Source organism: Anabrus simplex, chromosome 2 (assembly GCF_040414725.1).
Source record: "Anabrus simplex isolate iqAnaSimp1 chromosome 2, ASM4041472v1, whole genome shotgun sequence".
NCBI lineage: Eukaryota > Metazoa > Arthropoda > Insecta > Orthoptera > Tettigoniidae > Anabrus > Anabrus simplex.
In genome coordinates, this window is record NC_090266.1 from 750,817,207 (window position 1) to 750,844,082 (window position 26,876).

At 39.9% G+C, this 26,876-nt stretch overlaps 1 protein-coding gene across 7 annotated transcripts in view; it reads left to right on the plus strand.

Annotated features, from left to right (window-relative positions):
• Positions 1 to 1,359: 1,359 nt before the first annotated feature.
• Blos1 (biogenesis of lysosome-related organelles complex 1 subunit 1) overlaps positions 1,360 to 26,876 on the plus strand; it is a 51,045-nt gene continuing 25,528 nt past the window's right edge. For 3 of the 7 annotated variants that reach the window (XM_068226278.1, XM_068226277.1, XM_068226279.1), the window contains exons 1-3: positions 1,360 to 1,551; positions 1,655 to 1,727; positions 1,957 to 2,011. In XM_068226278.1, coding sequence (XP_068082379.1) covers positions 1,539 to 1,551; positions 1,655 to 1,727; positions 1,957 to 2,011 — 141 coding nt within the window. In that variant the 5' untranslated portion in view covers positions 1,360 to 1,538. The other 4 variants (XM_068226281.1, XM_068226283.1, XM_068226282.1 and 1 more) reach the window with 4 other exon arrangements.

The window sequence follows — 26,876 nt, forward strand, 5'->3', positions numbered from 1 at the left end:
GACGACTTGGAACCTCACATTTTCGGTATAATTCACACACTGAACAAAGGGAAATACCGAAATTTTCTCACAGAATGAAATGGAGTGGGTTTCTTTTTGCCACGAGGGCAATGGATACTGTCTCCTGCTGGGCGGCAGGCTACGGGAGTGTTCGCACCGGGAGATTCTTAAGACTTTCCGGAGAGTGTGGTTTACAACTTTCCGATTTTAAGGTTTTGTTTATGATACTGACAACAAGCCAGCAAAATAATAGTTTATTTTCTCGGAATATATTTTAAACATTTTATCCGATTTAGGGATAATGATAGGAAATATAAGAATATTGGCAAATATATGTTCTAACGTCAATTCGGGTATTGTTAGGCACTATATAACCACCGTTTCGAATTTTATAAATACATGAAACGTGTAAATACAGCTCAATGTTAAGTTCTCTCTTCAAGAACAAAATAGGCCTTTCCCTAAAATCCGAGGTCTAAGTGATTACATTCTTGCATATAGGGCTGGCTTCAGGAAGGGCATCCGGCGGTAAAATAGGTCTAAATCCACATGTGCGACACAGCTCGTAATCGCGAATCCACAGAAAAGGGAAATGTGGCAGATTAATAAGAAGTTTGTTAGGTCAACAGCCCAGAGGAGCCCAAATGAGGCGTACTAGGCAAGATGAGGAGTGAGTTAGTTTGCCATTGCTTTCCTCACTGGACCAGAACGTGCTACTGCAACTCGACTGATCCTATGAGCAACACCTTTCGTAACACTCAGACGCCAGTTGTTCTCCAAATGTCATTACTCAGCACCACCCACACCCCAGCAGCTTCCATATTGTTCCAGCCATGGATGAGACTGGGACTTCGGTGGAAGCTACACTTTGCTCTGGCCTGTACCAGGACACGGATACAAAAATACTGCATCCATCAAGAAATGGGAACAGGCGGTTGCAATGGCGGTTTTATATATTTTGTTTTAATTTTCTTCATGTACCGGTAATTAGTCTAAGATAGAATACTTGTTGACAATTAAATTTTAAACGTAATGTGATTTGTACCCTAATATTTTACTATATTCGAATTTACTTACAATGTTTTGTCTCGAGGAAAGCGAAAGAAAATTACGATACCTGAACAATTTCAAAGTTATTACAGCCAAAAATAACACAAACCTTACGAAATATGGTTCAATGCTTGTATGATTGTAATTCCAAAATGTATTGTCATCGGATAAATTCAATTTTCACAAAATTCTTCTTCGTAACGCAAATCCAAGACCAAACATTCACACTATAACAGCTGATCTGTACTACTACTACTACTACTACTACTACCACAGTGAGTTCCAAAGCCGTTCCGTTAGGTGCGCTGGCATCTTGCGATGTCTCGTAAAGTGTCACGTATTCTCTACAGTTGTATTTGGTACTTAACGAGCCCAAATCAACTTCACGAACAGAGCTGAACAGTATTTGGTACTTTAACCGTGTTGTCAAACAAAAGAGCTATGAAAACGAAGAAAATAAGAATGCAGAAGCGTGTTGTCTTGTTTTCATGATTGGTGGAGGTTAGTTCGTATTTGTTTTATCTCTTTAGTTTCTTTTGTTTTCTCTGTTTCGATAATTGAGTTGTTGACGAGTTAAATGCTAACCTGAAACTCTCGTGTACAGCTTTGATCAACAATGTTGTCTTCACTCGTAAAGGAACATCAGATAAAGCAAGCTGTCAGGAAAGAGAAACAAGGTAATTGAATATATGCTTTGTTTCAGTGAATAGTCTGTGTTTTGTTTTCAGAACCTAATATGATATTTTGGTCTGAACGAAGTATAGTTTTGATCATTGCAAATGATATGTGGGAATGTCGCAGTTAATTTAATGTAATCAAGTTTTATAAACTTGAATGTTTCGTAAAAGTAATAACCCAAGGAAGGTTTTATTTATAACCAGTATTTTTTTTTTCTTTTCACCTTAGTGACCAACCTGTACAGTTCCCATTCAGCACTATAGAGTTCAGGGCTCAAGAAAAGGTTTGCGTACTATATATACTGCGTTTTAATCAGGGTACATCAGACCGGACATCCTGAGGAGAATTTTACTTGCTTGAGGGTCATCAAATCCGCCCCCTAGAAGAAAGAATTACATGTTGAAATGGCAGGAAGAATTTCCACTAAATTTAATTAAAACTTTAATGGAAGTAGGAGATGACCCCAGTCAGTAGTTACTAGTCAGCAACTGATGATTAATTGTAGATTTACATCTCAAGTAAAACATCAAAATTGGTTTTACTTAACATTCTGGCTACTTATTTAATTGGCCCCTAAAATTGGGATACCCGTTTCACTTAAGTTGTTCGTGGTTTGGGCTGCTGTAGTCACGCCCTGGTTTGTGAACCATGGGCAATGGCTGAGTGGCCTAATAACTGGTTCTCAGTGTCAGGGTACCAGTTGCTATGGAATTGGAGTGGGCATCTCTGACATATTCTGTGTCATGGCGCTCCTTGTGCTCAGACAGTTAGGACTATACAATTCAGTGGTGGTCCCTAATCCGTTGTGGGAGAGACTCTGACTGTGACTATGTGTAAGGTGGGTAGCATTCCACTTCACAGAATTTACCGAGCTCAGAAATATATCAAACCTTGGACATATGGGGGTGACGGAGTCCCACTTCTATTTGACAGGTTAGGGACAACTTGGTAGATGAAATGGAACTTCTCACAAAATTATACAAAACTATTTTAATCCTCCTAGTCAGTGCTATATATTTTTACGCCCAATTAAGACGAAAGTTCACATATACAACATGTTTCGACCCGGCATTGTGTCATCCTCAGTAAGACATGTATTATATGTGAATTTTCGTCTTAACCCATTAGAGCATAAAGTTAATTTTTTTGTGTTTTATTTCAGTTTAGCTACACTTTCCACTCTTAATAATTGGAGAAACAGATTCCAACAATCAGAAAGTTCATACAAGTGATAGTTTTATTTACACAGGCCATCTGATATATCTGACGCTATGCACTCAGGTCAGTACAACAACACTAGTTACTCAGCATTATATTGTACTATAATGTTGCAAACTAGGTAGTGTTAGAGTGTCGGATTTTCTTATCCAATTTATACTGTAAAGTAGATCTACAATTTCCACTAAAGACATCACAATACTGTATATGCTATTTACGGTTATGTATTTACTGATGATGACATCCACAGAAGCATTTCAGGTGAGGTCCAAACTGGACATGCTGATCCACCCTTCGGATGCCACTAGGACTTGAACAGCTTTCATTGCGGTACAGACACTTTGCATATATTTTTACACAGGACCACCTTGATGCACTGCTTATCTCTATCTGTTTGTAGTTCGTACCAGCAGTGACAACACTGTTGTCATTCCAGTGCACCAGCAACGCACCACCAAAACTCCTGCAATCGTATGATCCCCTTCTTTTTCTTGTCTGCCTTTCTTTGAAGGGGGCACTTCTCTGTCTTTTTTTCTTGAATTGTCCCTGTTGCACTTACTCCCTTTGAAGCCAGATGTCTTACCAATTTCAGGAATGTAAAGTAGTTGTCTAAGAATATTGTATGTGCCATGTTTAATTCAGTTCCACCTGCATCAATGAGAGACAGGACTACACTTCCTCCAAGTCCAAATTATTTCAGCCTTTCATTTTACATTGCTGTATATACTTGGAAAGGTGGAAAGGTATCCTATAGCCACTGGCAGAGAAAGAAGTCTAGCAGAATTTCACAATTTTGCGCATCATCTAATGGGGGGGAAGAGAGACAGGAAAACAGTCACCAAATGAGATGTAGACTGTGATCTTGTCCACTTTGGAGTTGCTTCTTTTGTGTTACAATTTGACCTACTATGTTTTTGAATTTTCTACCAGGGATATCGAAAACAGGGATTCTGGCCCAATCTTATGTGTGACTGTGTATTTTCATATGACACCTTCCTTTTGCATGGTTTTCTGGTTTTTCAGTTTCATCTGTAAACGTTCAGTAATATTTTGACTACACCTCGACCTAGCCTTCCCTTTTTCATATTTTGTTGAAGCAGTTTGCCCTTCACATTTACTCAGAAGTAGGTTTCTATCAGCGTAATTTAGATTACCCTTGTACTCATCTGTCATTATCATCAACCGTTTCACACCCATCATCAGGAGGTTTGATATGCTGCTCCTCTCCAAATGTCGGTTCTTCCTCCAAAACTTCCTATATTTCACTCACCATCAAACTACTGTAGTAAGGGAATACAAATGTCCAAGACAGTAGGAATCCCTGTGCATAGCGTCCGATTTTCAGGACAGCTATATTTATACGCCTCTGTCATGTCAATAATAAGACATAATTGACATCTTTGTGTGTCAGTAGAATCATAGGAGTGTCAACAATAAGGTCCGTACCAAAGTTTACAGTTATTGGAAATATTTTTTAATTCATAAATAAAAATCTTGACTGTTGCACAAAACTCTGTACTTATCTTGCTTCCATGCTCGCAATAAGTGTGATTCAACAATGAATGGTAAAGATAAGAATGATGTATTCTTGGTTCCTGTTAGCTACAGCCTTTCTGAAGCACAAGAAAGTATTGCAGGCTTAAAACTGTGCATAAATATCACACAGTTTGATTTCTTATAACGTCCGTTTTTTCGGACGCTATGCACTAATGGGTTACTTGGACGTAGAAATATATAGTATTGACTAGGAGGATTAAAATAGTTTGTACAATTTTTTTGAGAAGTTCAACCGTCAGTACGCATTCAACAAGGAGATTCATTGTCTGTAATGAAATGGAATTCAATGGGGAACTATCTGTAATGATATTTGGGTAAGGAGAGGTAATGTGGAAGAGATAAGAGATTATAAAGTGTTCTTAACGGGTGTTAAGATGGGAAGGGCAAAGTGTGGGGTAGAACTGTTTGTCAGGAATAATATTGCATACAGCGTAGTTTCTATTGGGCATGTAAATGAGCAAAATATGAGAGCAGATTTAGCAGTTGGAGGAATTAGAACGAGAATAGTCCGAGCGTATTTACCATTGTGAGGGTGCAGATGAGAGTGAAGTTGACAAGTATTAATGATGCACTGAGTGACATTGTAGTTAAGGTCAGCAACAAGGATAGGATAGAGCTAATGGACAATTTCAGTGCAAATGTTTGAAATAGATCTGGAAGGTATGGGTGATGATTAAACATGGGGAATATGTGGAAGCTAATAGGAATGGGTAGCATTTACTGGACTTCAGTTCTAGTACGGGATTAGCAGTTACAAATACATTCTTCTACTACACATGGAGAGTTTGGAAGTAATTGAGTAAAAGTAATCGGTTTACTTGTAACAATTACATTCTTAGTAATTTTTACACCGGGCGAGTTGGCCGTGCGCATAGAGGCGCGCGGCTGTGAGCTTGCTCCAGGAGATAGTAGGTTTGAATCCCACTATCGGCAGCCCTGAAGATGGTTTTCCGTGGTTTCCCATTTTCACAGCAGGCAAATGCTGGGGCTGTACCTTAATTAAGGCCACGGCCGCTTCCTTCCGACTCCTAGGCCTTCCCTATCCCATCGTCGCCATAAGACCTATCTGTGTCGGTGCGACTTAAAGCCCCTAGCAAAAAAAAAAAAAAAAAAGGTAATTTTTACTTCTAATCATTAATTTTTACAAGAAGTAATTTCTACTTGTAATTTACTTCTTGAAATGAAGGTGCAATTGTTACATTTTAGCAGTTGTTGCTTTGTAGTAATTGATACAAATCACATGGAAGCAGAAAATGGAGAAAATATACGATGATGAAGATGATTTCAGTTCTACTACAGCAGAACCAGTAGCTTCACCAGTTCTGGATGACCCACTTCCTTATTTCTCCACTGCTATACTTTCAAATACATCATACTTATCTCAACAATATTCTTAAAATTAAACACAGGTATTCATTCAATTTTTCCTGTAGGGCATCTTTTCAGTAAATGCAAAAATGTAAGCCCCTAATGTGAATTTTAAGTGCCAATTATTTTATTTATAAAGAAAATTTGCGAAAAATCTGAACTGGTACAAGATTGGGAAAAATCACTTCAAAAGTTCCAAGCTAGTGATGATAGCTGCTTATTGTTTTTATGCTAAAAAAGTGTATATTTTCCATGCAAACATTGGTAGGCCCTATTGGTACAGCCCCATGCAAAAAATAAATATTTGTGATTTCCTTTTTTAAAATTTTTTTTTTGTTTGCTATTTGCTTTACGTCGCACTGACCCAGATAGGTCTTATGGCGACGATGGGACAGGAAAGGCCTAGCAATGGGAAGGAAGCGGCCATGGCTGGTGTGAAAATAGGAAACCACAGAAAACCATCTTCAGGGCTGCCGACAGTGGGGTTCGAACCCACTATCTCCTGGATGCGAGCTCACAGCTGTGCGCACCTAACCGCATGGCAAACTCTCCCGGTTATTACGATTTCTTTAAGACTAGCTTTCTGTAAAGTAATTTTATGGTAATTGTAATTTTACTTATTACTTTTAAAAGTAATTTGTAATTGTTATTGAGTAAAATATTTCCCAGGTAGGCCTAACTGTAATTCAACTCATTTGTTTTTTTCTTGTACTCTTCTCATCACTGTACACATGGGAGGGTAGATGGGCACAAGATCCATAATAGGCTATATTGTAACCGACATTGAATGCAGGAAATCTGTAAGGAAAATATCAGTATTTTGAGGCTTTTTCGATGATACACATCATTATCTATTCTGTAGTGAATTAAGTACCGCTAAACATAGGATAGAGAAAGTGATATGTGTTTGTAGCCCTATTCACCAGAACAGTAAATTTTGAATTCATGGATATGATTCATGAAAAGTTCCAAACAATAGACAGTAAGCAGTTTCAGGATATATAAAGAGAATGGGTAGTATACAGGGATGCTATATTAGAACAGCAAGGGTATACCTAATAATAATGGTTTGTAAACATGGGAAAAACTGGACATCTTGGTGGAATGATGAAGTGTAAACATAAACAGAAGGCATATCAAAGTGGCTCCAAATAAGGACTGATTCAGACAGGGAATTGTACATAGATGAATGAATCAGAGCAAAACGAGTAATTGTTGAGTCCACGAAGATGTCATGGGAAAATTTCGGTAATAACTTGGAAGGGCTTGATGAAACCACAGGGGAACATTTTTACACAGTAATAAAGTATATTAGAAAGGGAAGGAAAGAAAAGGAAATGACTATGGTATTTTGTGTAAATCAGATGAATTCATAGTGGATCCCAGGGAATTGCTGGACAGTTGGAAGCATGATTTTGAAATCATCTCGCATAAAAGGATATCTTCCTGATGTTGTCATGAACAACCAAGCTCATGGGGAGGAGGACAATGATGATAGTGAAATTATGCTTGAGAAAGTGAGAAGTATGGTAAGTAAATTCCATTGTCATAAAGCGGTAGGAATAGATGAAATTATACCTGAAAGGGTAAAATATAATGGCGTTGCACAACTATGAGCTTGCATTCGGTAGATAGTGGGTTCAAATCCCATTGTCGGCAGCCCTGAAGATGGTTTTCCATTGTTCATCATTGTCACACCAGGCAAATGCTGGGGCTGTACCTTGTATAAGACCACGGCCACTATCTTCCAAATCCTAGCCCCTTCTCATCCTTCTGTCGCAAAAAGCCTTTGATGTGTTAGTGCAGCGTTAAACAAGTAGCAAAACGATTTTTTTTTTTTTTTTTTTTTCTCTACAAGCTGCTTTATGTTGCACTGACACAGACAGGTCTAATGGTGACGATTGGACAGGAAAGGACTAGGAGGGGGGGAAGGAAGTGGCAGTGGCCATAATTAAGGTACAGGCCCGGCATTCACCTGGTGTGAAAAATGGGAAACCATGAACAAAAAAAAAAAAAAAAAAAATTTTTTTTGAGATAAGTTGGATATAAATTAGTGTGATTCCAGACAACAGAGGGGCTGTCAGGATCAGATTTTCAGTATGTGCGACGTAATTGAAATGCTATGACCAGGCGAGGTGGCAATGCAGTTTGAGTCTTGGAGCTGTGAGCTTACATGTGGGAGATGGTGAGTTTGAATCCCACCATCATCAACTTTGAACATGGTTTTCTGTAGTTTCGTTTGTTCACACCAGAAAAGTACCAGGGCTGTAACTTAAATTAAGGATATGGATGCTACTATCCAAATCCTGTCACTGTTCCATCTTTGCATCCCAGAAATCCTTCAATGTGTTTTTTCAACTTTAAAAAGATATTCGCAAAAAATGAAATGTTACGAGAGAATTAGACAGTTGTGTTTGTTTTTGTAGATCTGGAGAAGGCGTATGACAGAGTCCTGAGTGAAAAGATGTCAGCTTATCTGAGGGGTTGTGGGATGAAGGGTAGACTATTAATAGCAATCAAAGGCATTTATGTTTAATATTGGGTTATAGTTAAAATTGATGGTAGAATGAGTTCTTGGTTCATGGTACTTACCCGGTTAGACTTGGGTGTAATCTTTCACCTTTGTTTTTCATAGCTTATATGGATCGTCTGTTGAAAGGTATAAAGTGGCAGGGAAGGATTTCATTATGTGGAATTGTAGTAAGCACTTCAGCCTATGCCAATGACTTTGTTTTAATGACAGACAAGTATAGAAATGTAGCCTACTTCTGCTCAACTTGTTCAGAACTGATTGGCAATTTTCTTTATTTTTTCAGTAAAGCTAACTGGTACTAACATCACTTTAGTCTTGGGAATGTTAATTTTTATTCCATACTCATGGAACCTATTTTCAGGTTCCAAATATTAGACTGCAGGCTTTCAGCAGTCTGTCTGGTGTTCTGGTGAGTGAGAAATACCAACAATTTTTGAGGGCTTGCTAGTAGGGAAGAAACCTAAGAGAATTGAATGTCAGGTTGGGAGTAGAAAACTGGAACAGGTAGATCCTTTCAAGTATTTTATTTGAGTATTCTCACAGTTTGTTGGATAGTTTGTGAGATTTCATAAAGGTGCAGCAAAGGGAATGCAGTGAACTCACATTTGCAGTCACAGTATTTTCTAAGAAAGTAGTCGGGTCCCAGACAAAACTATCTTTACACTGGTGTGTTTTCAGATCAACTTTACTGTATGAGAGGAAAGCTGGGTGGACTCGGGATATCTTATGTATAAGTTAGAAGTAAGGGACATGAAAGTAGTGAGAATGGTCACTAGTACAAACAGGTGGGAACAATGGCAGGAGGGTACTCAGAATTAGGAGATAAAAGCTAAGTTAGGAATATGTTACTCAGTGGATGAAGGGGTATGCATAAATTAGATTTGGTGGTGAGGACATATGAGGCGAGTGGAGGAGGATAGGTTACCAAAGTGAGTAATGGACATGTCATGTGTGGTTATTTTTTTTTTTTTTTTTGCTAGGGGCTTTACGTCGCACCGACACAGATAGGTCTTATGGCGACGATGGGATAGGAAAGGCCTAGGAGTTGGAAGGAAGCGGCCGTGGCCTTAATTAAGGTACAGCCCCAGCATTTGCCTGGTGTGAAAATGGGAAACCACGGAAAACCATCTTCAGGGCTGCCGATAGTGGGATTCGAACCTACTATCTCCCGGATGCAAGCTCACAGCCGCGCGCCTCTACGCGCACGGCCAACTCGCCTGGTGTGTGGTTATTTAACAACTCAAGAAAGTGGTTTTTAATGACTGTAATTGTACTCCTTCAATAGACAGTGTAACAAATTAAATTAATAGTTCACTAGATTTTAAGACAGCAGATTTATAAAATTTAAGAAGAGTGTTTTAATTCAATAGAAACATGGATGGTTATTAGATTCTAAGATGTAATTTATGACAAACTCAAGAAGTGGTTTTTAATGATTATGTGTACTATTACAATTTTTAATGCAAACAACTGAGGATGATCAGTGGATCAAAACTAGTATCGTAATTTAGGTGATAATTTTTTAACATAAATAGTATTGATTAGGTGGGAACGTCAGGGGGGATAAAACTCTGTAATTGTGAGAGAGTAATGGAATCTGTTATAGAGGGTAAGAGAATTAGAGGGAGAGCAAGATGATGATGGTTACTCAGTTTCTAATGATTTAATGATTTAGATATGTTATGTTGGCAACATTAAAAACCTCTATGGGGAGGATACTTTTAAGAAGGCTTCAGAATTCAGCAAATTAAGGAGAAAGAAGTTTATTCTTCTTTATGCTTTCTGCTGAGATACAGGGACCATAACATCATTCCCAACTGTGTGAAGCTGAAGCACACATTAAATACTCCGAAGGCCAGGAGAATATATCAACGCTAGCAAGGCTCTTTTGATCGAGAGAGTGCATTTTGAGGAGGAGGCTATTGCTTTGGCGCCCGTCAAACCTATGATATGGTGGAGGTATGTTGATGATACATTTGTGGTCTGGACAGAAAGTCCTGAGAAACTTCATCTATTTCTTAACCACCTAAATCAGCAACATCCTTCAATTAAATTCACTATGGAGATGGAGTCAGACGGATGCCTTCCTTTCTTGGATCTTCTAGTAAGAAAGAAACCGGACGGCTTCTTAGGACATACTGTCTATCATAAGCCTACCCACACAAATTGCTATTTTCATGCAGATTCTCACCACCATCCAGCACAAATACAAGGCATTCTCATGACTCTCACCGAGAGGGCGAGACAAATTTGTGAGCCATCAAACATTCAGGTGGAGATGGACACGCTCAAAGTCACGTTCAAGGGTAATGGTTACAGCGATTTGCAGATTCATAGAGCCCTGCATCCCAGAGAAACAACCAAGCAAAGCTCACAGAAGGAAGAAGTGAAGGGAACTGCCTACTTGCTTTACATTCACAACACCACAGATCGAATTGCCAAGGTCTTTCGCAAACACAGTATAAAAACTGTGTTTGGCACCGTCACTAAAATTGCTCACAGTCTGGGTAAAACCAAGGACAAATTGTCCCCACTTTTACATCCTGTGGTATACAAAATTCCCTGTACTTGCGGTAAGCTATACATTGGCCAAACATGCCAGTCCATTGGTATATGTATCAAGGAACATGAATGTAATATTCGTCTCAACCAGCCAGACAAATCAGCAATAGCTGAGCATGCTCTGTCGTCGGGTCATGATGTCATGTTCTAAGATGCTCGAGCTATTACCCACACTAGACACTACAGGTCTAGGATTATACGAGAAGCTGTGGAAATATGTAGAAATACTAACAATTTCAACAGGGACACTGGCTATCAATTAAGTAATACGTTGTTGCCAGCCATTAAAGATTTATGTAGGTTGTTCCCTTCCCTGTCCCTTCACTATTGTTATTTCGTTTCGGTGTTTTCCCAATTCATACGTTCCTCATCGCCAGATGTTTCATTCCGGGCTTGTGTCAATGTCATACATCTGTCATGTCATATGTTGCGTACACCTGTTATGTTATGACCCCCTCAGACTGATTCTGATGGTTCCGTCAGCTTCCGCTTCGAACGGTAGCGTTGTACCGCGTCCAGGGAGCCATCTGGTGACGAATGAATGTACCATTTCCACTTCTATTATAACGTCTAAATTCAAACCTCATTGTTTGAGGAGCCTTTCTCGTGGACAGTCGAGATTTTCTTCTAATGACGCAGAGCAAAGTTCTCCACGAAAGGTAATGAATTTCACCTTATTTTCTTGACACGGCATAAGCCCAAAAGCCTATATTATGATTTAAGTATGTGTTGTGGAACTTAATGTGGTCTTAGAGATAATTACAAATATAGGTTTGTTGAGGCATTTAATAAATTCACAGAGGCTTGCAGATGGATTGCTGAAAGGCACAACAATCTATAATGAAGTTTCTATGTATATACTGAAATGGAAATGCCCTGCGAGCATTCGCGTTCATGTATTTCTTGAGAGGAACTCGCTAACACCCGGCTGTATGGATTCAAAACGAGCGACGAGTGTGCAGGCATTGTGTTCGACAACACGCAAGCAAGCGCTGCTCCAGAGTGCCAGCCAAGGCCAAGTGACGTCACACTGAAAGTTCTCTTCTGTTCTATGGCATTTCATCCACGAACGGAAGGTTAAATCATAATTTCGAGAACGTCACCTTGTAGGCCTGGATAATGCTACTAACAAAAATTTCATTAAAATCGGTGGAAAGATGGCCGAGATATGAATTTTTTAAGATGCTCACATTTACAGTCACGCTATCCGACCTTCGGCAATAAAAGGAAGTCGCCAGCCTTGAGTGAGTCAGTGTGTCACTGGATGTGTTAGTGTGTGTGCGACCAAGCACATCATCGTGAACCAATCGCCTCGCTATGTGATACGGTTCGTTACTCTGTCCGGCTGAGGACTGGGGTTCGAAAGTACGTAATACTAGTGTTGAAAGCCTTCTCTGTGGACTCTAACTTTGCGTGTAAGCGAAAGCTTATTCTTGTTAATATCAGTCTGTCGAGCCTTGTAACTTCATTTCGTTTGTGAATTGTGTAATTGAAGAGACTGTACATTTTGAAACTGTGCTTAAAGGACTTGGGGCATTAAGACTGTGCTTTAGTTGTTTCCTCTACAAAAGACTGTGTTAGGCTATTTCGTAAAATTGTGCCATAGTGACAAGACAATTCTTTTATGGACAGTGACACTTTATTTCGTAAAGAACAGTGCCTACTTTTCTTTCAAAGACTGTGTCAATCACTCCGTGAGAAAAACAGTGTCAACATTTTCTTTGCATAAAACTGTGCCAATCTTTATTTCTAAAAGACTGTCAATCCATTTCACAGAACTGTGCTAATATTTACTTTCATAAAACTGTGCCGATATTTCCTTTCAAGGACAGTGCTGATTCGTGGAATACGGTACCTTTATTTCTTTTCGAGGGAGTATGTCAGTTCCCCTCATAAAGACTGTCTAAATTTATGTGCAATATTGTACCTCAGTGAAAACTTTTCCTCTGAGAAATGACGTGATTTTTGTTAAGACTGAGTCGTAACAGAACTTGGTTCTCTTTCACAAGACTGTCATAAACTGTTTCTTTCTGTCTTTGCAGAAGCTTTAATTTATTTCTACGAGTGTGTGTGCTAGGACATTGCATGTACTCATTGCAAACAGTGCAGAGACTGTGTCCAAAGGACTTAATTTAGTTTCTTTTGAGATTGAGTGAAGTGCTAAACTATCGCATCTCAGAAAGTTCCAGATTATTTTCATTGATTATTATTTCAAGTTCGACAGTGCCTATTGCATTATTCTCACAGAACTGTGACTTTGAATTCATCTTTTTTCAAGAGTACGTCCAACACCATTTACTGTGGAACCTATTCAACGAGTTAATAGTGTCTCGCCTTAATTCGCAGTGCAGTGCGGTAGAGAAGTGTCGTATCAGATTCCATTGACATTCTGTGCGAAAGTTCTACATTTCTCTGCTCCTTTCATAGGACTTTGTGGAATACAAAACTTAACAACCATTCCACGCTGCACTATCATCAGACGACCACCCCAGGTTCGAGTCTCCGTCAACATCAAGGGCTGACAACAGCCGTGGGTCAATTCCGACGACGTGGGATGACGCCGGCGCCGCCGACGGGAGAAGACGCCTCCTCCACATCTTCAAGGGCATTCTAACTATTCGTCTGTAAAAGGTGATATAATTTCTATGCATTTCTTTTGAATAAACTGCAAGTTCCACTTTAAATATGAACTTATTTCACTACCCTTCTCTCATACTCTCTAAAGCATGAACCGTACACGCCTTAGCGTTATCCATGCTCTCTGCAAAACTGAAGTACGGGCGTTCCTGTTTCAGTATGTATGGAAGAGTACTTACATTCTTGGCTGGACATTTTCAAGTATAGTATAATGAGTTTTATTAGTTTTTAACTACCACTTTGCAGATGTTTGAATATATCTAACTGGTAGTACTGTAATTGAAATTAAAAGTAGAAATCTTTCAAAGCTAAAGTTTCCTCAGCAAAATTCATGATGGTCAGTAAACTTTTGTGTTGATATACTTCCATTATGTTCAGACTTATAAAACAACTGAATACTACAGGGTCTTTTTTTTTAGCTCATTCCATGTGTCAGGGGAACTCGCACGGAAGGCGGTAGCGCGGCCAGGTGACTCATTTGCCGAGAGATATATTGCTTCATGACCGGCTAAGATGATCTAATGCAGTACGGTAGCAATAACCATTGCTTCACAGCAACAGTTTAGTTTAACATCTGTGGTATTGGTAGCATGTTCAATGTGTTCGCTTTAAAATAGCGTAATTTCTGTAGGAATATTAAAGTAATTGTGTGTTTAATGAGTGATGTATACAGTTGAACAGCGTGTAATCATTGTGTTGTGCTATGCGAAGCATTCTTCTTATACAGAGTGCCGCTTTCGATTCATACGCAAATTTCCTTCCCCATAGGAGTATGATATGTAAATTAGTAAAGAAGTTCTGCACCACCGGGTCTATTCTTAACAAGAAGTCATGCAGGAGATGAATCATTTTAACAGAGGAATAGCTTGACGAAATAGTAGCTCTCTTGGAAAGAACTCCAACAAAATCCCTGTCGCATCTCGCTGTACAAGCTAATGTCATTATCTTCTGCCCACAAAGTAGCAAAACTATTAAAAGCAAAACCGTACAAACCCACTCCTGCCCAATATTTAAGAGGACCTGACAGTTTCACTAGGGTTTGGTATTGTAACTGGTTGCTTCAGTCAGTTCCCGATGGGTATGTTGACCCAGAACTTTTATTTTATAGTGATGAAGCATGTTACACTTAAGTGGCTATGTAAATAGTCAAAACAGTTGCTACTGGTGTGCAGAAAATCGCCACCAGTTGCATGTCCATCCACTTCATGATGTAAAGATAGGAGTTTGGTGCGCAATAAGTGCTCACAGAATTATAGGGCCTATATTTTTCCGTGAAACAGTAAATGCTGATTGAAATATAGACTTCATTCTCAGACCATTCTTTCAAGAGCTGACGGAAGACGAAAGGAGTAATGGTTACTTTATGCAAGATAATGCGACGGCACACACTGCTAATCAGTATATGGAGGTAATACGGGAAGTTTTCAAAGATCGTGTGGTTAATTATTCCCCTAGATCTCCTGATTTAAATCCCTGTGATTATTAGCTGTGGGGGATGCTGAAGGGAAAAGTGTATGTGAACAACCCTCACACAAGAGAAGAACTACAAGCGAACATTACACAAGTTATTTCAAACATGGCGCAGGTTGAGATTCGCCGAGGGTCTGCAAACCTATTTACGAGGTGTCAGACGTGTTTGACAGCTGAGGGACAACATTTTGAACATGAAATGTAATGCCAGGTAGGTTTTAGAATAATAGTTTCACTAAAATTGGTTTTCTGTAAGTGTGAATTGCCGTGAGCAGTGGGGAGGAAAAGCGTGCTTTGTTCCGGCTAGTGACGGAGTGTCTTTGCACCAGCTGTGCCGTGTTCTGAGTGGTGCTGCAGAACAAACTAAAAAAAGGCACTGTACTAGAAAATATAGTATTTTTTGTTTATTTCAAATGAATTGAGAGAAAGGAGTATATTTCAGTTATTTAATACAGAAAGAGTTAGAACCTGTTGAAAGGTTACAAGCAAGGACTCTTTAAGGAAAGAGAAGACGTGGACAAACACGAAAACACCAAACAATGTGGACAATTTTCGTACACTGCCGTCTTCAATTAGATGAGCTCTCTGGTTATTAATGGCCTATGATGATTATTGATGCCCATCCTCCTGATGAAACTGGGAGGCAGAAACATGCTTGTTAGGGACTGAGAAGTAAAGCAAACTCGTGTCATCCCGAGGTGGTGCAGTTCTTTTCAGGCACACCCCCAATGGAGGTGAGCTGCACGTACCATTTCAACCACCTACTGGCCTTCTTGTCAGTTTTAAATTTTTGGCAGTATCGGGAATTGAACCTGGGTCCCTGAGGACGGCAGCTAGAAACACTAGCCATTACGCTATGGAAGCGGACAGAAGAAAAGGAAGTAGGAGGGGATTGATGATTGTCCCATCGTCATCCTATTGTATGTGTCTTTTCATGTTTCATAAGTCCATGGCACTACAGCCCATTAAGGGCCTTAGCGTGCCAAGATGTCTGCTGTCCAGCCAGATGTCCTGGGGGGCCGATGACTGTAGATGTTAGGCCCCTTGAAACAACAAGCATCATCAGCCAGATGTCCTGGAGATTTTGGAGTGCCGTATGGTAAGTGCAACAACATCCACTGCCATATTGCTTGGGTTTCATGACTAGGCCTCTGCTTTTGGTACTGGACAGATCCTCAGTTGGTATCACGAGGCTGAGGGGACCCTTAGTCTGGAATTAAAACCCTGGACTGTTCAGGAAATGAACCAGGGCCCTCTGAGTAAGATTCAAACATGCTACCTGTACAGCATGGGACTTAGTGTTCATATTCCTATCTTTTTACATACAGTATAACTTAATTTGTCACTTGTTTGTTCCTTTATGATACTTGTACTTTTAAAGAGTAGGCCTATAAACTGTAAACCTGAGAGGTATTAGAAATTTCTATTTGAATGTGTTTGTCCAAAATTGATATACAAATGGCAGCAATAATTTTGATAAGACATTTAAGTAATTCAAGTGGTCTTATTGTTCCTTGTCTGAGATACTTTACAGTAGCTAGGGAAACATAATGGTTTGACACTACACCACAAAATTCTGGGAGATCTGTTAATGATAATGATTGTTTCTTATTCTCTTTAGGTGTGGTTAACATTTTATAACATTTTCAACATGACCTAGCGTATGTTCCATTCAGGCCCGAAGAGTTTTCTGTTCTTAATTGTCATATACAGGGTGTACACAAAAGAATATCTGAGATTTAAGTAGTTAGTATCGCTATGTAACCAACCTTAGCTGCCTGTTTCCTAGATCAGATGAGAGATCAACTGTGAAAGTTTGTATTGCACATGGCAAATTTTGGTTTCCTTACCCTGTCACTTGACAGCGCCATGTGCAAGTTTCATTTACGGATGGTGGCACCTGAGCGTAATCCTTTCTGTGTACTGCAGTTTGTGAAGTAGTTACAGTTCGGTGTCAGTTTCGACGACTGTATGGATATGATCCTCCATCTGACAACATTCGGCAGTGGTATAAACAGTTCCATATGATGGGATGCCTGTGTGAATAAAAGAGCCCGGGGTGTCCTCGAACATCAGACGAGACAGTCAAATGTGTCAGAGTGATCTTCGTGTGCAGTCCTAGCAAATTGGTGCGATGGGGTAGTCATGAACTAGCACTGTTGAACATAACAGTGTGGAAAGTCATGAAAGGGAATAAAAGTGTGACCGTACCGTCTTGAGCCGTTACAGGTCCCAGAGCCTGCAACCATGAGGCACCTGCATGGGAATGCAGAAAGGGATGGAAGGTGATGATTTTCTTAACTGTGTGATTTTCAGCGATGGATCAACATTTCACCTCAGTGGTAAAGTGAACACACACAACGTCTATCTGGGCGCTGCAGAATCCACATGCAACAGTGGAATACAAAAGGGGTTACCGCAATTTTAACATTTTCTGTGCATTAACCGAACAGCAGGTTTATGCGCCGTTCTTTTCCCGGGAAATAACTATCACAGGAACTGTATACCTTGATGTGCTTCAGAATTGGCTCTTCCGTCAGTTACACGATGGAATCCAAACCATCATTTGGCAGTCAGATGGTGCTCCCCTCCCTTTTTCTCACACCGTGTGCGAATGGTGGAATGAAGTTGTCCCCTATCGTTGGATCGGTCGTCATTGTCCAGACTATAAGGCCTTCGGTGGCCTACGCGTAGCCCCGACCTTTCTCCTTGTGATTTCTTTTTTGTGGGGGAATGGTAAGGATCACATGTTTGTACCACTGTTACCTGCTAGGCCATCTGAACTGAGGTGTCGAGTTGCTGCAGCTTTCGTGTCCATTATTCCAGACATTCTGACTAAAGTGTGGGTAGAGCTGGACTATTGGTGGGACGTGTGTCGTGTGACTAAAGGTTGTCACATTGACCACTTGTGTGTACTGTGAAAACTTATACAGTTACTCTTTCAGCCTATTTATGAATTGTTATTGTGTACAAATTATACACCCTTAAAACCCTGATATTTTTTGCATATTAGTAATTTTATCTAACCATTTAGAAGTGACTTCAGCTAAAAGATTTGGGCTAAGTAAGTTAATCAGTTAAAATGTAGTAGAAGAAGGCTTAAAACTAATTTGCCTCCGGGCTGAATTTGGTGACTTTTGAGGCTGTTCATATGTTACAATTTTGTATTGTAGCTTCTGATACTAGGATATTGGGATAATGTGTTATTTGAAGGTCATTCAAGTCAGGTGTAGGAACACAAAATAGGCTACATGAAAATTTTGGGGTTACAATAAATGTGGAAGACTCCTAAATTTAGTAAGGACCATAGATAATTTGTTATTTGATGCAATTTGTATTGATGTCCAACTCCTTAGTGTGCTATTATCTGTCGTCATCAGAGGCGCTTGTTTTATTTTTGGTACTACCAGACTGAGACATTTAGGATTGGTGCGAGGGCTGGTATGTGGTTAAAAAGGAACGTACTGTTTACCTGCATGCAGTTTCAAGGGGGTGGAAGGCTATATGGAAATCAGTTAAGAATGCAGTGGCCATGTTATGACATCGCATCTATGTGGACTTGTTAGGAAGTAGGTCTACACCTGAAGAATAGGAGTTTTGATAGGCCCACTTAGAAATTAATTTTTGTCCTTGTTTTTATTTCCATCTTTTCGCTGATCCTACAGTATATCAGTCTTAAACAATACCGGAGCTAGATTGAGAATGTATATTTTCAAATTTCAATCTACTGTTGAAGACAGGAAGCCAGAATACGTTTGGAATTCCATGTTGTTCTCGATGAGTACGAGTTTCTGTAACTATTCTCAAAGATGGATTACATTAATGTACTCATTATATTTTAGAAACCTGGGGTAATTAGAACATGAGAACAATATTTCTGAAATGAAACACTAATAAATATCAAACTAAAGAAATGAGACACACCGAACAGGGCTTAATTAACTTGTTGGACCTCTAGATTATTTAGTAATTTTGACAACCTATAAATTTTAATACTTTAGAATATTTTTACATTTTTCACCTGACCTGTATTTTAGTGTTCTATTTACCCCAACTGGGGTTATTGGAACAAGTAGGATTAATCTGGTATTTTGCAGTGTATAATATGAGGGGTAATAGGAACATACTGTACTTTCTGTTCATCTGCCCTGAAAATGTCACTGAAATTAAACCTCTGGTTCAGGAGTTATCACGAAAAAACTAGAATCGGAACACGCGTCACTTTTTCACACAGTGCTGATTTTTTTAGCAACACTTTCATTACCAGACAACATTAGATTATGCAGAAATGTGAAAAAAAACACTTGCAGTTTAACATAATTACGGGGAATTGAAATATCTTAACACGTTTTTTAGCAACATAAATTTGAAGTTGGGTAAAACATGTCACATTTTGAGAGCATCACATAATAAATAACAAACACCACAGTTTTCATTTACAATTTAGACTTTGTTTCAATTGCATATACAGTACTTCTGTTTTATGATCTTTGTTCTTCTGATTGAAAATGGACCATTTCCAATCAGATTTAGCCTACAAGGCTATAAAATATAAATCTAGTTAAAACTCTCTCGATACCAACTTTTCTTTTGGCCAGTTATATAATCCTGGCATCACTTCTTTCAACATTGCTGTTGACTTATCATTGTTTATGCACAAAACCCTACCAATATACCACTGATGATCATAATACACACTGTAATACTTATCATTACAAATGTTTTCCAAAGAAATGTTGCAAAGAGTTTCTTTGTCACTATTGGATGATTCTATCCAGCCAAAATCATCACTTGAATCTACATATGAAACCTGATCACTATCATATGATGAGCTGGAATATTTTTGTTTTGCCTTCCTGGTTTTCTTAGGAGGAATGGATTTACAATTCATTTTTTTACTGCCTGACTCCTTTGATTTTTGGCAATTTTTAATTCTCTGTAGAGCTTCTTCCGAGGTCAGAATTTCACCGTACTGTGAACTTAACTTTGTTCATTTAGGCCTAACTCCTTGTTGTGGTGTTGGGTTATTCTGTGCCTGATTATGCTTCTTGCTTAAGGATTCTCTAATGAAAGATTCAAAAAAAAATTCTGAAGGTGTGCTTCAGGTTTCAGGTCTGGAACTTTGAGGGGAATTTATTTCAGGTACAGGTACTGATACTGTTTGGTGTGGAGTGTTTGGAATCTCGGGAACCAGTACCAATGGTTGTGGAGAATTTGACACTTCAGGGACTGCTACTGATGGGACCAATGGTTCTGGAGAATTTGACACTTCAGAGACTGGTACTGATGGGATATTATTGGTGCCATTGACAGCGGAAACAGCAGGAATGTTTGTTGCAGCTTTTGTCTTAAAGCGGATTAAAGCCAAAGGATCATACTCTTCTTCTGGAAATTTTTCTCTCTTCAAAGGGAAAAGACCCGTACATTCGAATCCAGAAGTTAAATATGATCTCTTGAAACTGAAGGTCCATAACTTTCCAAGGTATGGTCCAAACATATGCTTTGGCAGTCTGACTCCAGGATTTCTCCTGTTCCAGTCCAGCAAAATGTTATTCCGTGCTTGTTTCAGTAGACGAAAACATGTTCTATCAAGAGGCTCAATAATATGAGTCAAATTTGTTGGAAACTTCACCAAAATGACATAATTTTCTAGCGCTAATTTTGCCATGTCTAAACTGACATGTAAACCATATCCATCAAAGAACAGAACAGTTTTCTTTCCCTTACGAGAGCCTCTTTTGATGGAACATTTTTCAAAAACACTGAGGAAAATCATTTACAAAATAAATCAGTTTCCATTCAACCATTTTTACTGGCTACATAGCTTGTTCGAGGGAATATATCCTTGTGGTCACTGAACCAGCTCTGCATAATGTTCTTCCCCTTGAAAACAATAAAGGGAGGCAGCAAATCTCCATTTGCTTTCCCGCAAGCTAACACAGTTGTACATTCTTTATCTGACCCAGCTATGTTGTTTGAAATCGTCTTCTTCCCTTTCTCTGCCCCTACCCTTACATCCTTAGGATCATGCAGGAATGCTGTTTCATCACAGTTTTAACTGAGATTGCGTGAAGTTATATCTTCCTCTAAGAACATCTCTTCAACATCATCATAAAACGAATTTACAGTAATTGGATCAGCACTCTTCAGTCTCTTCAATGAGAGTAACTCACCTTTCCTGATAGATCAGAATGGGTCAACAGGGCGGCATTCACAGAAAGCAGTGTTTCATCATTTGGTTTTAAAATTGTAACGTAATGGTGGGGTAGATAAGTAACCTGGATATGCTCAGAAATATCTTGGCCTTCAATAGTCTCGAGGTTTTTGGACATCCCCTAGCGGCTCCCAGAGGGAGACCAGCACATCCCACTGCGAGCTCCTACTTCCTGGAGTAGATAAGCAGGCAATGGCCAACAGCCCAGCTGTGATGTTGCTCGCTTGTGGGCGGGGCCAGACCAGCTTGCTCCACTTGGCTGGGAATCAGCATGGTGGATACCATCACTCTATGCATGGTACAGAGCAAAATACAGACAAAATCTTTATTTTCCCAATATTAAAATTCCCTCTTAGCCTCCTGGAAATGTTCATAATGACTATGTTTATCCTTTTCTTTGGCTATCATTTGCTTTCTCTTTTAAATGATTCTCACATTCAATAGCAAGTAGAAAATTCCATTCACAGATTATTGAACTAAATATACAGAAAGGAACAAAACTAAATTTCATGGCTGTATGTGTAATAATATGTACAATTGATGTACTTCATTGATTTTAATATTGCATGTATTTGAGTGAGTGGGTGAGAGAGAGAGAGAGAGAGAGAGAGAGAGAGAGAGAGAGAGAGAGAGAGAGAGAGAGAGTGTGATATGTGTAGAAACTTTTAAAGAATGTATTTAACACAAATGAGACAAGATGCATAAGACTGCCCCAGTTATGACATAATGATAAAAGAGCAACATTGATGATAAAGTGGAAATATTTTCCATATACGAGGGTTGGGACAAAAGTCATGGCAACTATATTTTTTTCTTCTTGAAGATACCAGTCTGGTTGGAAAATGTGACATATACAGACGAATGGACAAGGTGTTAACTACATGTGTGGACAATGAATAGCACTGAAATATCGTAACACACTCATTTATTATGGTAGTGTACAGGGCAATATGGCCTTCCCAGTGCAAAAGAATGACAACACAGTACACATTAAGTTGACATGACAAACCTGGGCCTAAAGACCCTCAAAGTAGTCCCCTGCTACTGACACCACACGCTGCCAACGATGTGGGAGGCGCTGAATACCATCTGCCTCAGCATTTGCCGCACCATGTGTGAATCGGGTCACCTGTTGGTGCACAGCATTAGCAACGTCCTCTTGTGTTGCAAACTGCCTACCACGTAGTGGTTCCTTAATCTTTCGAATGAGATCAAAGTCACAGGGCGAAATGTTGGGAGAGTACGGTGGGTGTTCCAATTCTTCCCATCCCCAACGTTGCAGTAGCTGCCCTACACACTCTGCTTTATGTGGTTTTACAGTGTCGTGTAGGATTATTGAACTGTCCACAAGATCCAGACGTTTCTCCCGAATGCCACGTCGTACCTGTCGCACCAGGAAGTCCCTGTAGTACTGTGCGGTCACTGTTCTGCCATGTGGAACAAAGTGGCAAACAATGACCCCTGACGTCATACGCGACGATCACCATCAATTTGACTGGGGAAGGATTCTGACGGACACTCTGCCTCCTTGGTGATCCAGCATGTCGCCACTCCGCGAACTGACGTTTCAGTTCTGGTTCGTATGCCCTGGCCCAAAATTCATCGATGGCGATTATTCGTGACAAGAATTAATTGCCGTCCTATTGCCAGTGTGCAAGGTGGTCGGAGCACATTGCATTGCGCACCCACCTTTGAACTTCTGTCAGTGCATGCGGTACCCATCGCACATTACGCAATATCCTGTGGACGGTGCGTTTCTCGATGCCACTTGCCCTCTCTAACTCCAGTAGCATCCATCGTCTGTCTTCATCCAGAAGCTGGTCGATGACGGCACGTGCCACGTCGGTCTGCACAGTGACAGGTCTTCCCGAACGTTGCTCATCACTGGTTAACACACGTCTCTGCTGAAACTTTCCTAACCACCGTGCTACTGTATGGTGTGGTAGGGCATTATTCCCAAGGGCTTCCACTAATTCACTGTGACATTCCATCGCATTTCTCCCTCGGAGAATGGTTATTTTGATGTAAGCGCGCTGCTCAACACGGGTTACTTCCATCTCGCACGACAGTCACCAACTAACTGATTTCACAGCCCTCGCTGCACTACTACCAGCTATCACAGAGCCATCTGTTGTTCTGCATACACACTATGCCTACAGAACTTCCACACGACACATATATGTTTGTGATCCGTTGACATATCTACAAGAAGAAAAATAGTTGCCATGACTTTTGCCCCAATCCTCGTACATGAATTGTACAACGAACATGCCCCCAAGCACAGTGCGAGGGTAACATATCTGATCTGTCCTTGGCTAAATACTGATATTAAGTCTATAATGAAAGAAAGAGGTGCACTACACCAACGCTATAGACAGACTCAACTGGGTGATGCACATGAGCAGTACCGTGTTTTTCGAATCCGAATTATACTGGAAATTTGTAATAAGAAATTTAATCATTTCTGGCATATAAACAAAAGTATTAACACTGGTTCCACATTACAAGGAATGAATTTCATAATTATGCCCGTATTGTTGACCTTAACAAGTGTTATGCTAATTTTAGGAGAATTCCACCTTTACAATACAAATCACATTTATTTCCATCAGAATAACACCAACTGATTGGTACATGTTTTGTCCTCATAGGGACATCTTCAGCCGCAGTTCAAAAAACAAAAAAAATGAATAGAACAGTGATATATATTAATGTACTTTAAAAGACACTGGATGAGTCTTGTTAACTTGTCCTGTCCATGTGCCGATTAAAACATGAAACATCTTTTCCTTAATTTGCATGAATCTCAAAATAAGAATGAAGATTGGTCAAAAACTATCATTATAACCGTACATCTTCCATATTACACACACTTTAGACATGAATGATGCACTGATGGTAATATTATAACTAGGCCCCGGATTTTTAGGTGGCATAAACCTTCACTTTAGGTTTTTTGTATTCTTAAAATAGGTTATTTTAGGTTTTGCCTCCAGGCAGCAATATTTTTTGGTTTTGGTAGTTCTGTAAAATTTATTTATGTACTTATTTCACAAAAGTTTACATTGTCATATTCATAAAAATACACAGAGAATACACTGTACTGTTTCCTTTGAAAGTTATTTTTTTGGCATTGCAGTAAATAACTACGTACATACCTAAATTGTCTGGCGTAAATGATTTCCTTTTGTCACGTAACACATTCTTATATGACGAAAAAGTTCTTTCAACGGAACATGACGTCATTGGAGCATAGTACATCGATGCTAATGCATTAGGTTGTAGGGGTAATTTTCCTGAATACTTTTCTCCCTGTAATACTGAATTGATGACTTTCATATCTTCAAAACCAGGATTGCGTTGAAGAATCTTCTGCAGCTTCAAAGAACATGCCACTCCCAATGGCTCAGGTATTTCTCTTCTGGAAACATTGCCAATGATATCTAGGGAATCTTTGAGTGGCGAGGTTGCACCTTCCACCTGGAGAATAGCTTCTGGCATAAAACAAAAATGTGTCTTAATATATGCTAGGGAAGCGACGAGGGTCGGGCACTCGAGTGATTTCTTGGCCTTTGCGATGCAGGAAGCTTCTGTTTCATCCAAGTCATTGACAACATTTTTAATTCCTTCTAGGTGCTCAGCATAGTAAATAGCAACAGACAACCAAGTTCCCCAGCGGGTAAGTATCGGCTTAGATGGAAGAGGTATTGTTGGTAGTTTCTCTTTGAACAACTGTGTATGTGTTGGGGCTTCGAGGAAAACTTTCTTCACTGAAGAAACCACGCTGTGGACGTCACTGAAGTTGCTTCCAATCTCATCCGCAAGGCGGTGCAGGCCATGGGCCAAGCACGTAACGTGTAGTGTGCTCGGGTAGAAGGATTGTAGAACCTGCCCTGCCATCAACATGTACGCAGCACTGTCTGTCACTAACAAAAGGAACTTACTATCTTGATTCTCTGCTGGCCACAATATGCGTAAAGCATCCCTCACAGCGCAGGCTATTGTGCTGTTGTTAGTTTGTTCTATTTCTTTACACAGAATTAGATGAGTGTTACCTGGTTCATTTTGATCCAGTTTACTTACTACTACCACATTCACAATGAAGCGACCGCAACTGTCAGATGTTTCATCAACAGAACACCAAGTATAGTGATCGCCTATATCTTCTCTTATTTCATCTAATGTCTTCTGGTAAACAGGATGCAAAAAATTCTTCCTTAAAGTGGATTCATTAGGTATACTGCGGCTGCTGATGTCTCCTAAGAATGTTTTCATGGTCAGGTTACTTAGCACGTTCCATGGGACGTTTGCAGACACCAACGCCTGACATAGGCAAAAGTTAGTTTTCTTCAGGCTTGCCAACTGTGGAAGAAATAAACGTTTGCATACTGTTGCTGCTGGACTTATTTCTTCTCGCTACGCTAGCTATGTGAGCCGCTGCAGATTTATGCTGCTCAAGATAAGATTTCTGTTCACATTTAACCTGAAATGAATCCAAATCCTAAGTACTATTCAGTAAGCGAGCTAGGGTATTGCAATGCAGGTTTTAGATAAGTTACAGGAAACTTAGTTCTTTGGAGCATGCCTGACAGAAGACTACTCGTCCGTCTGTAGTGAAGTGTCCACCTGTAGCAATCCATTTTCTCAATAAGTACCATTTAGGCATTGTTCCGCTATACAGCAATTACGGTTAGAAAATACTGCAGGAACCAGTCACTACACACTCTGCCGGCTGTACTCTCTATGGACGACTGGAGGTGAAACTGTTTACGTTCCTCCTGACCTATCAGATGCATCAAGGAGCCACCAGATGTCACATATGTAGTGGGAAACATGGGATGTGCTGCATTTAACGGTAGTGACATGAACTCTCCGGATTTGACACTGTTGGTATAGACATATTTTGCCATCTGGGCGACTGCCCTAAATGCAGATCAGTAGTGATTGATAGATTGATTGGTTGGTTGATTGATTAGTTACAAAAACTTTGTATGGTTCCTTCTGCTATTCAGCTCTTGGGCTCATACCTCAAAAATATGAAGGTAATCCGCAAAATAAGGTCTCCTATTTTTTTATAAATACATAGACCTGTTTATTTCTACAGTGGTTTACATCATTTTACAGCTTGAACATTTAGTTATTTTTCTACATAATCACAGTTCGGTCGATGCATTTTTGTAGACTCTGTGACAGTTTTTGTATGCCCATGTCATATCAGATTGCCGCCATGCTGTTCAGGAAGTTGTGAACCTCATCTTTCACCTTGTCGTCGGTGCTGGCACCAATCTTGCGCACACCTTCCGGGATTTCAACTTTTCAGTTACAATTCTGTGAGCGGTGCTTCGGGAAGCCTCAGTAACCAAAGTGCAGAGATCATCCAGGGTGATCTGCCAATCTTCATGCGTGATTTGCTCAACCTTCAGGACTGTCTCGACGGAAATTGACGGTCTCCCGCTCCTTTGTTCGTCGTGAATTTCAGTCCGACCGGCTGCAAACTCTCTACACCACTTACAAACATTTTTGACATCCATGCACTTGGCAGTAACATCCAACGGGAGCTCCATTCTCAACGGCTGCCAAGCCATGACT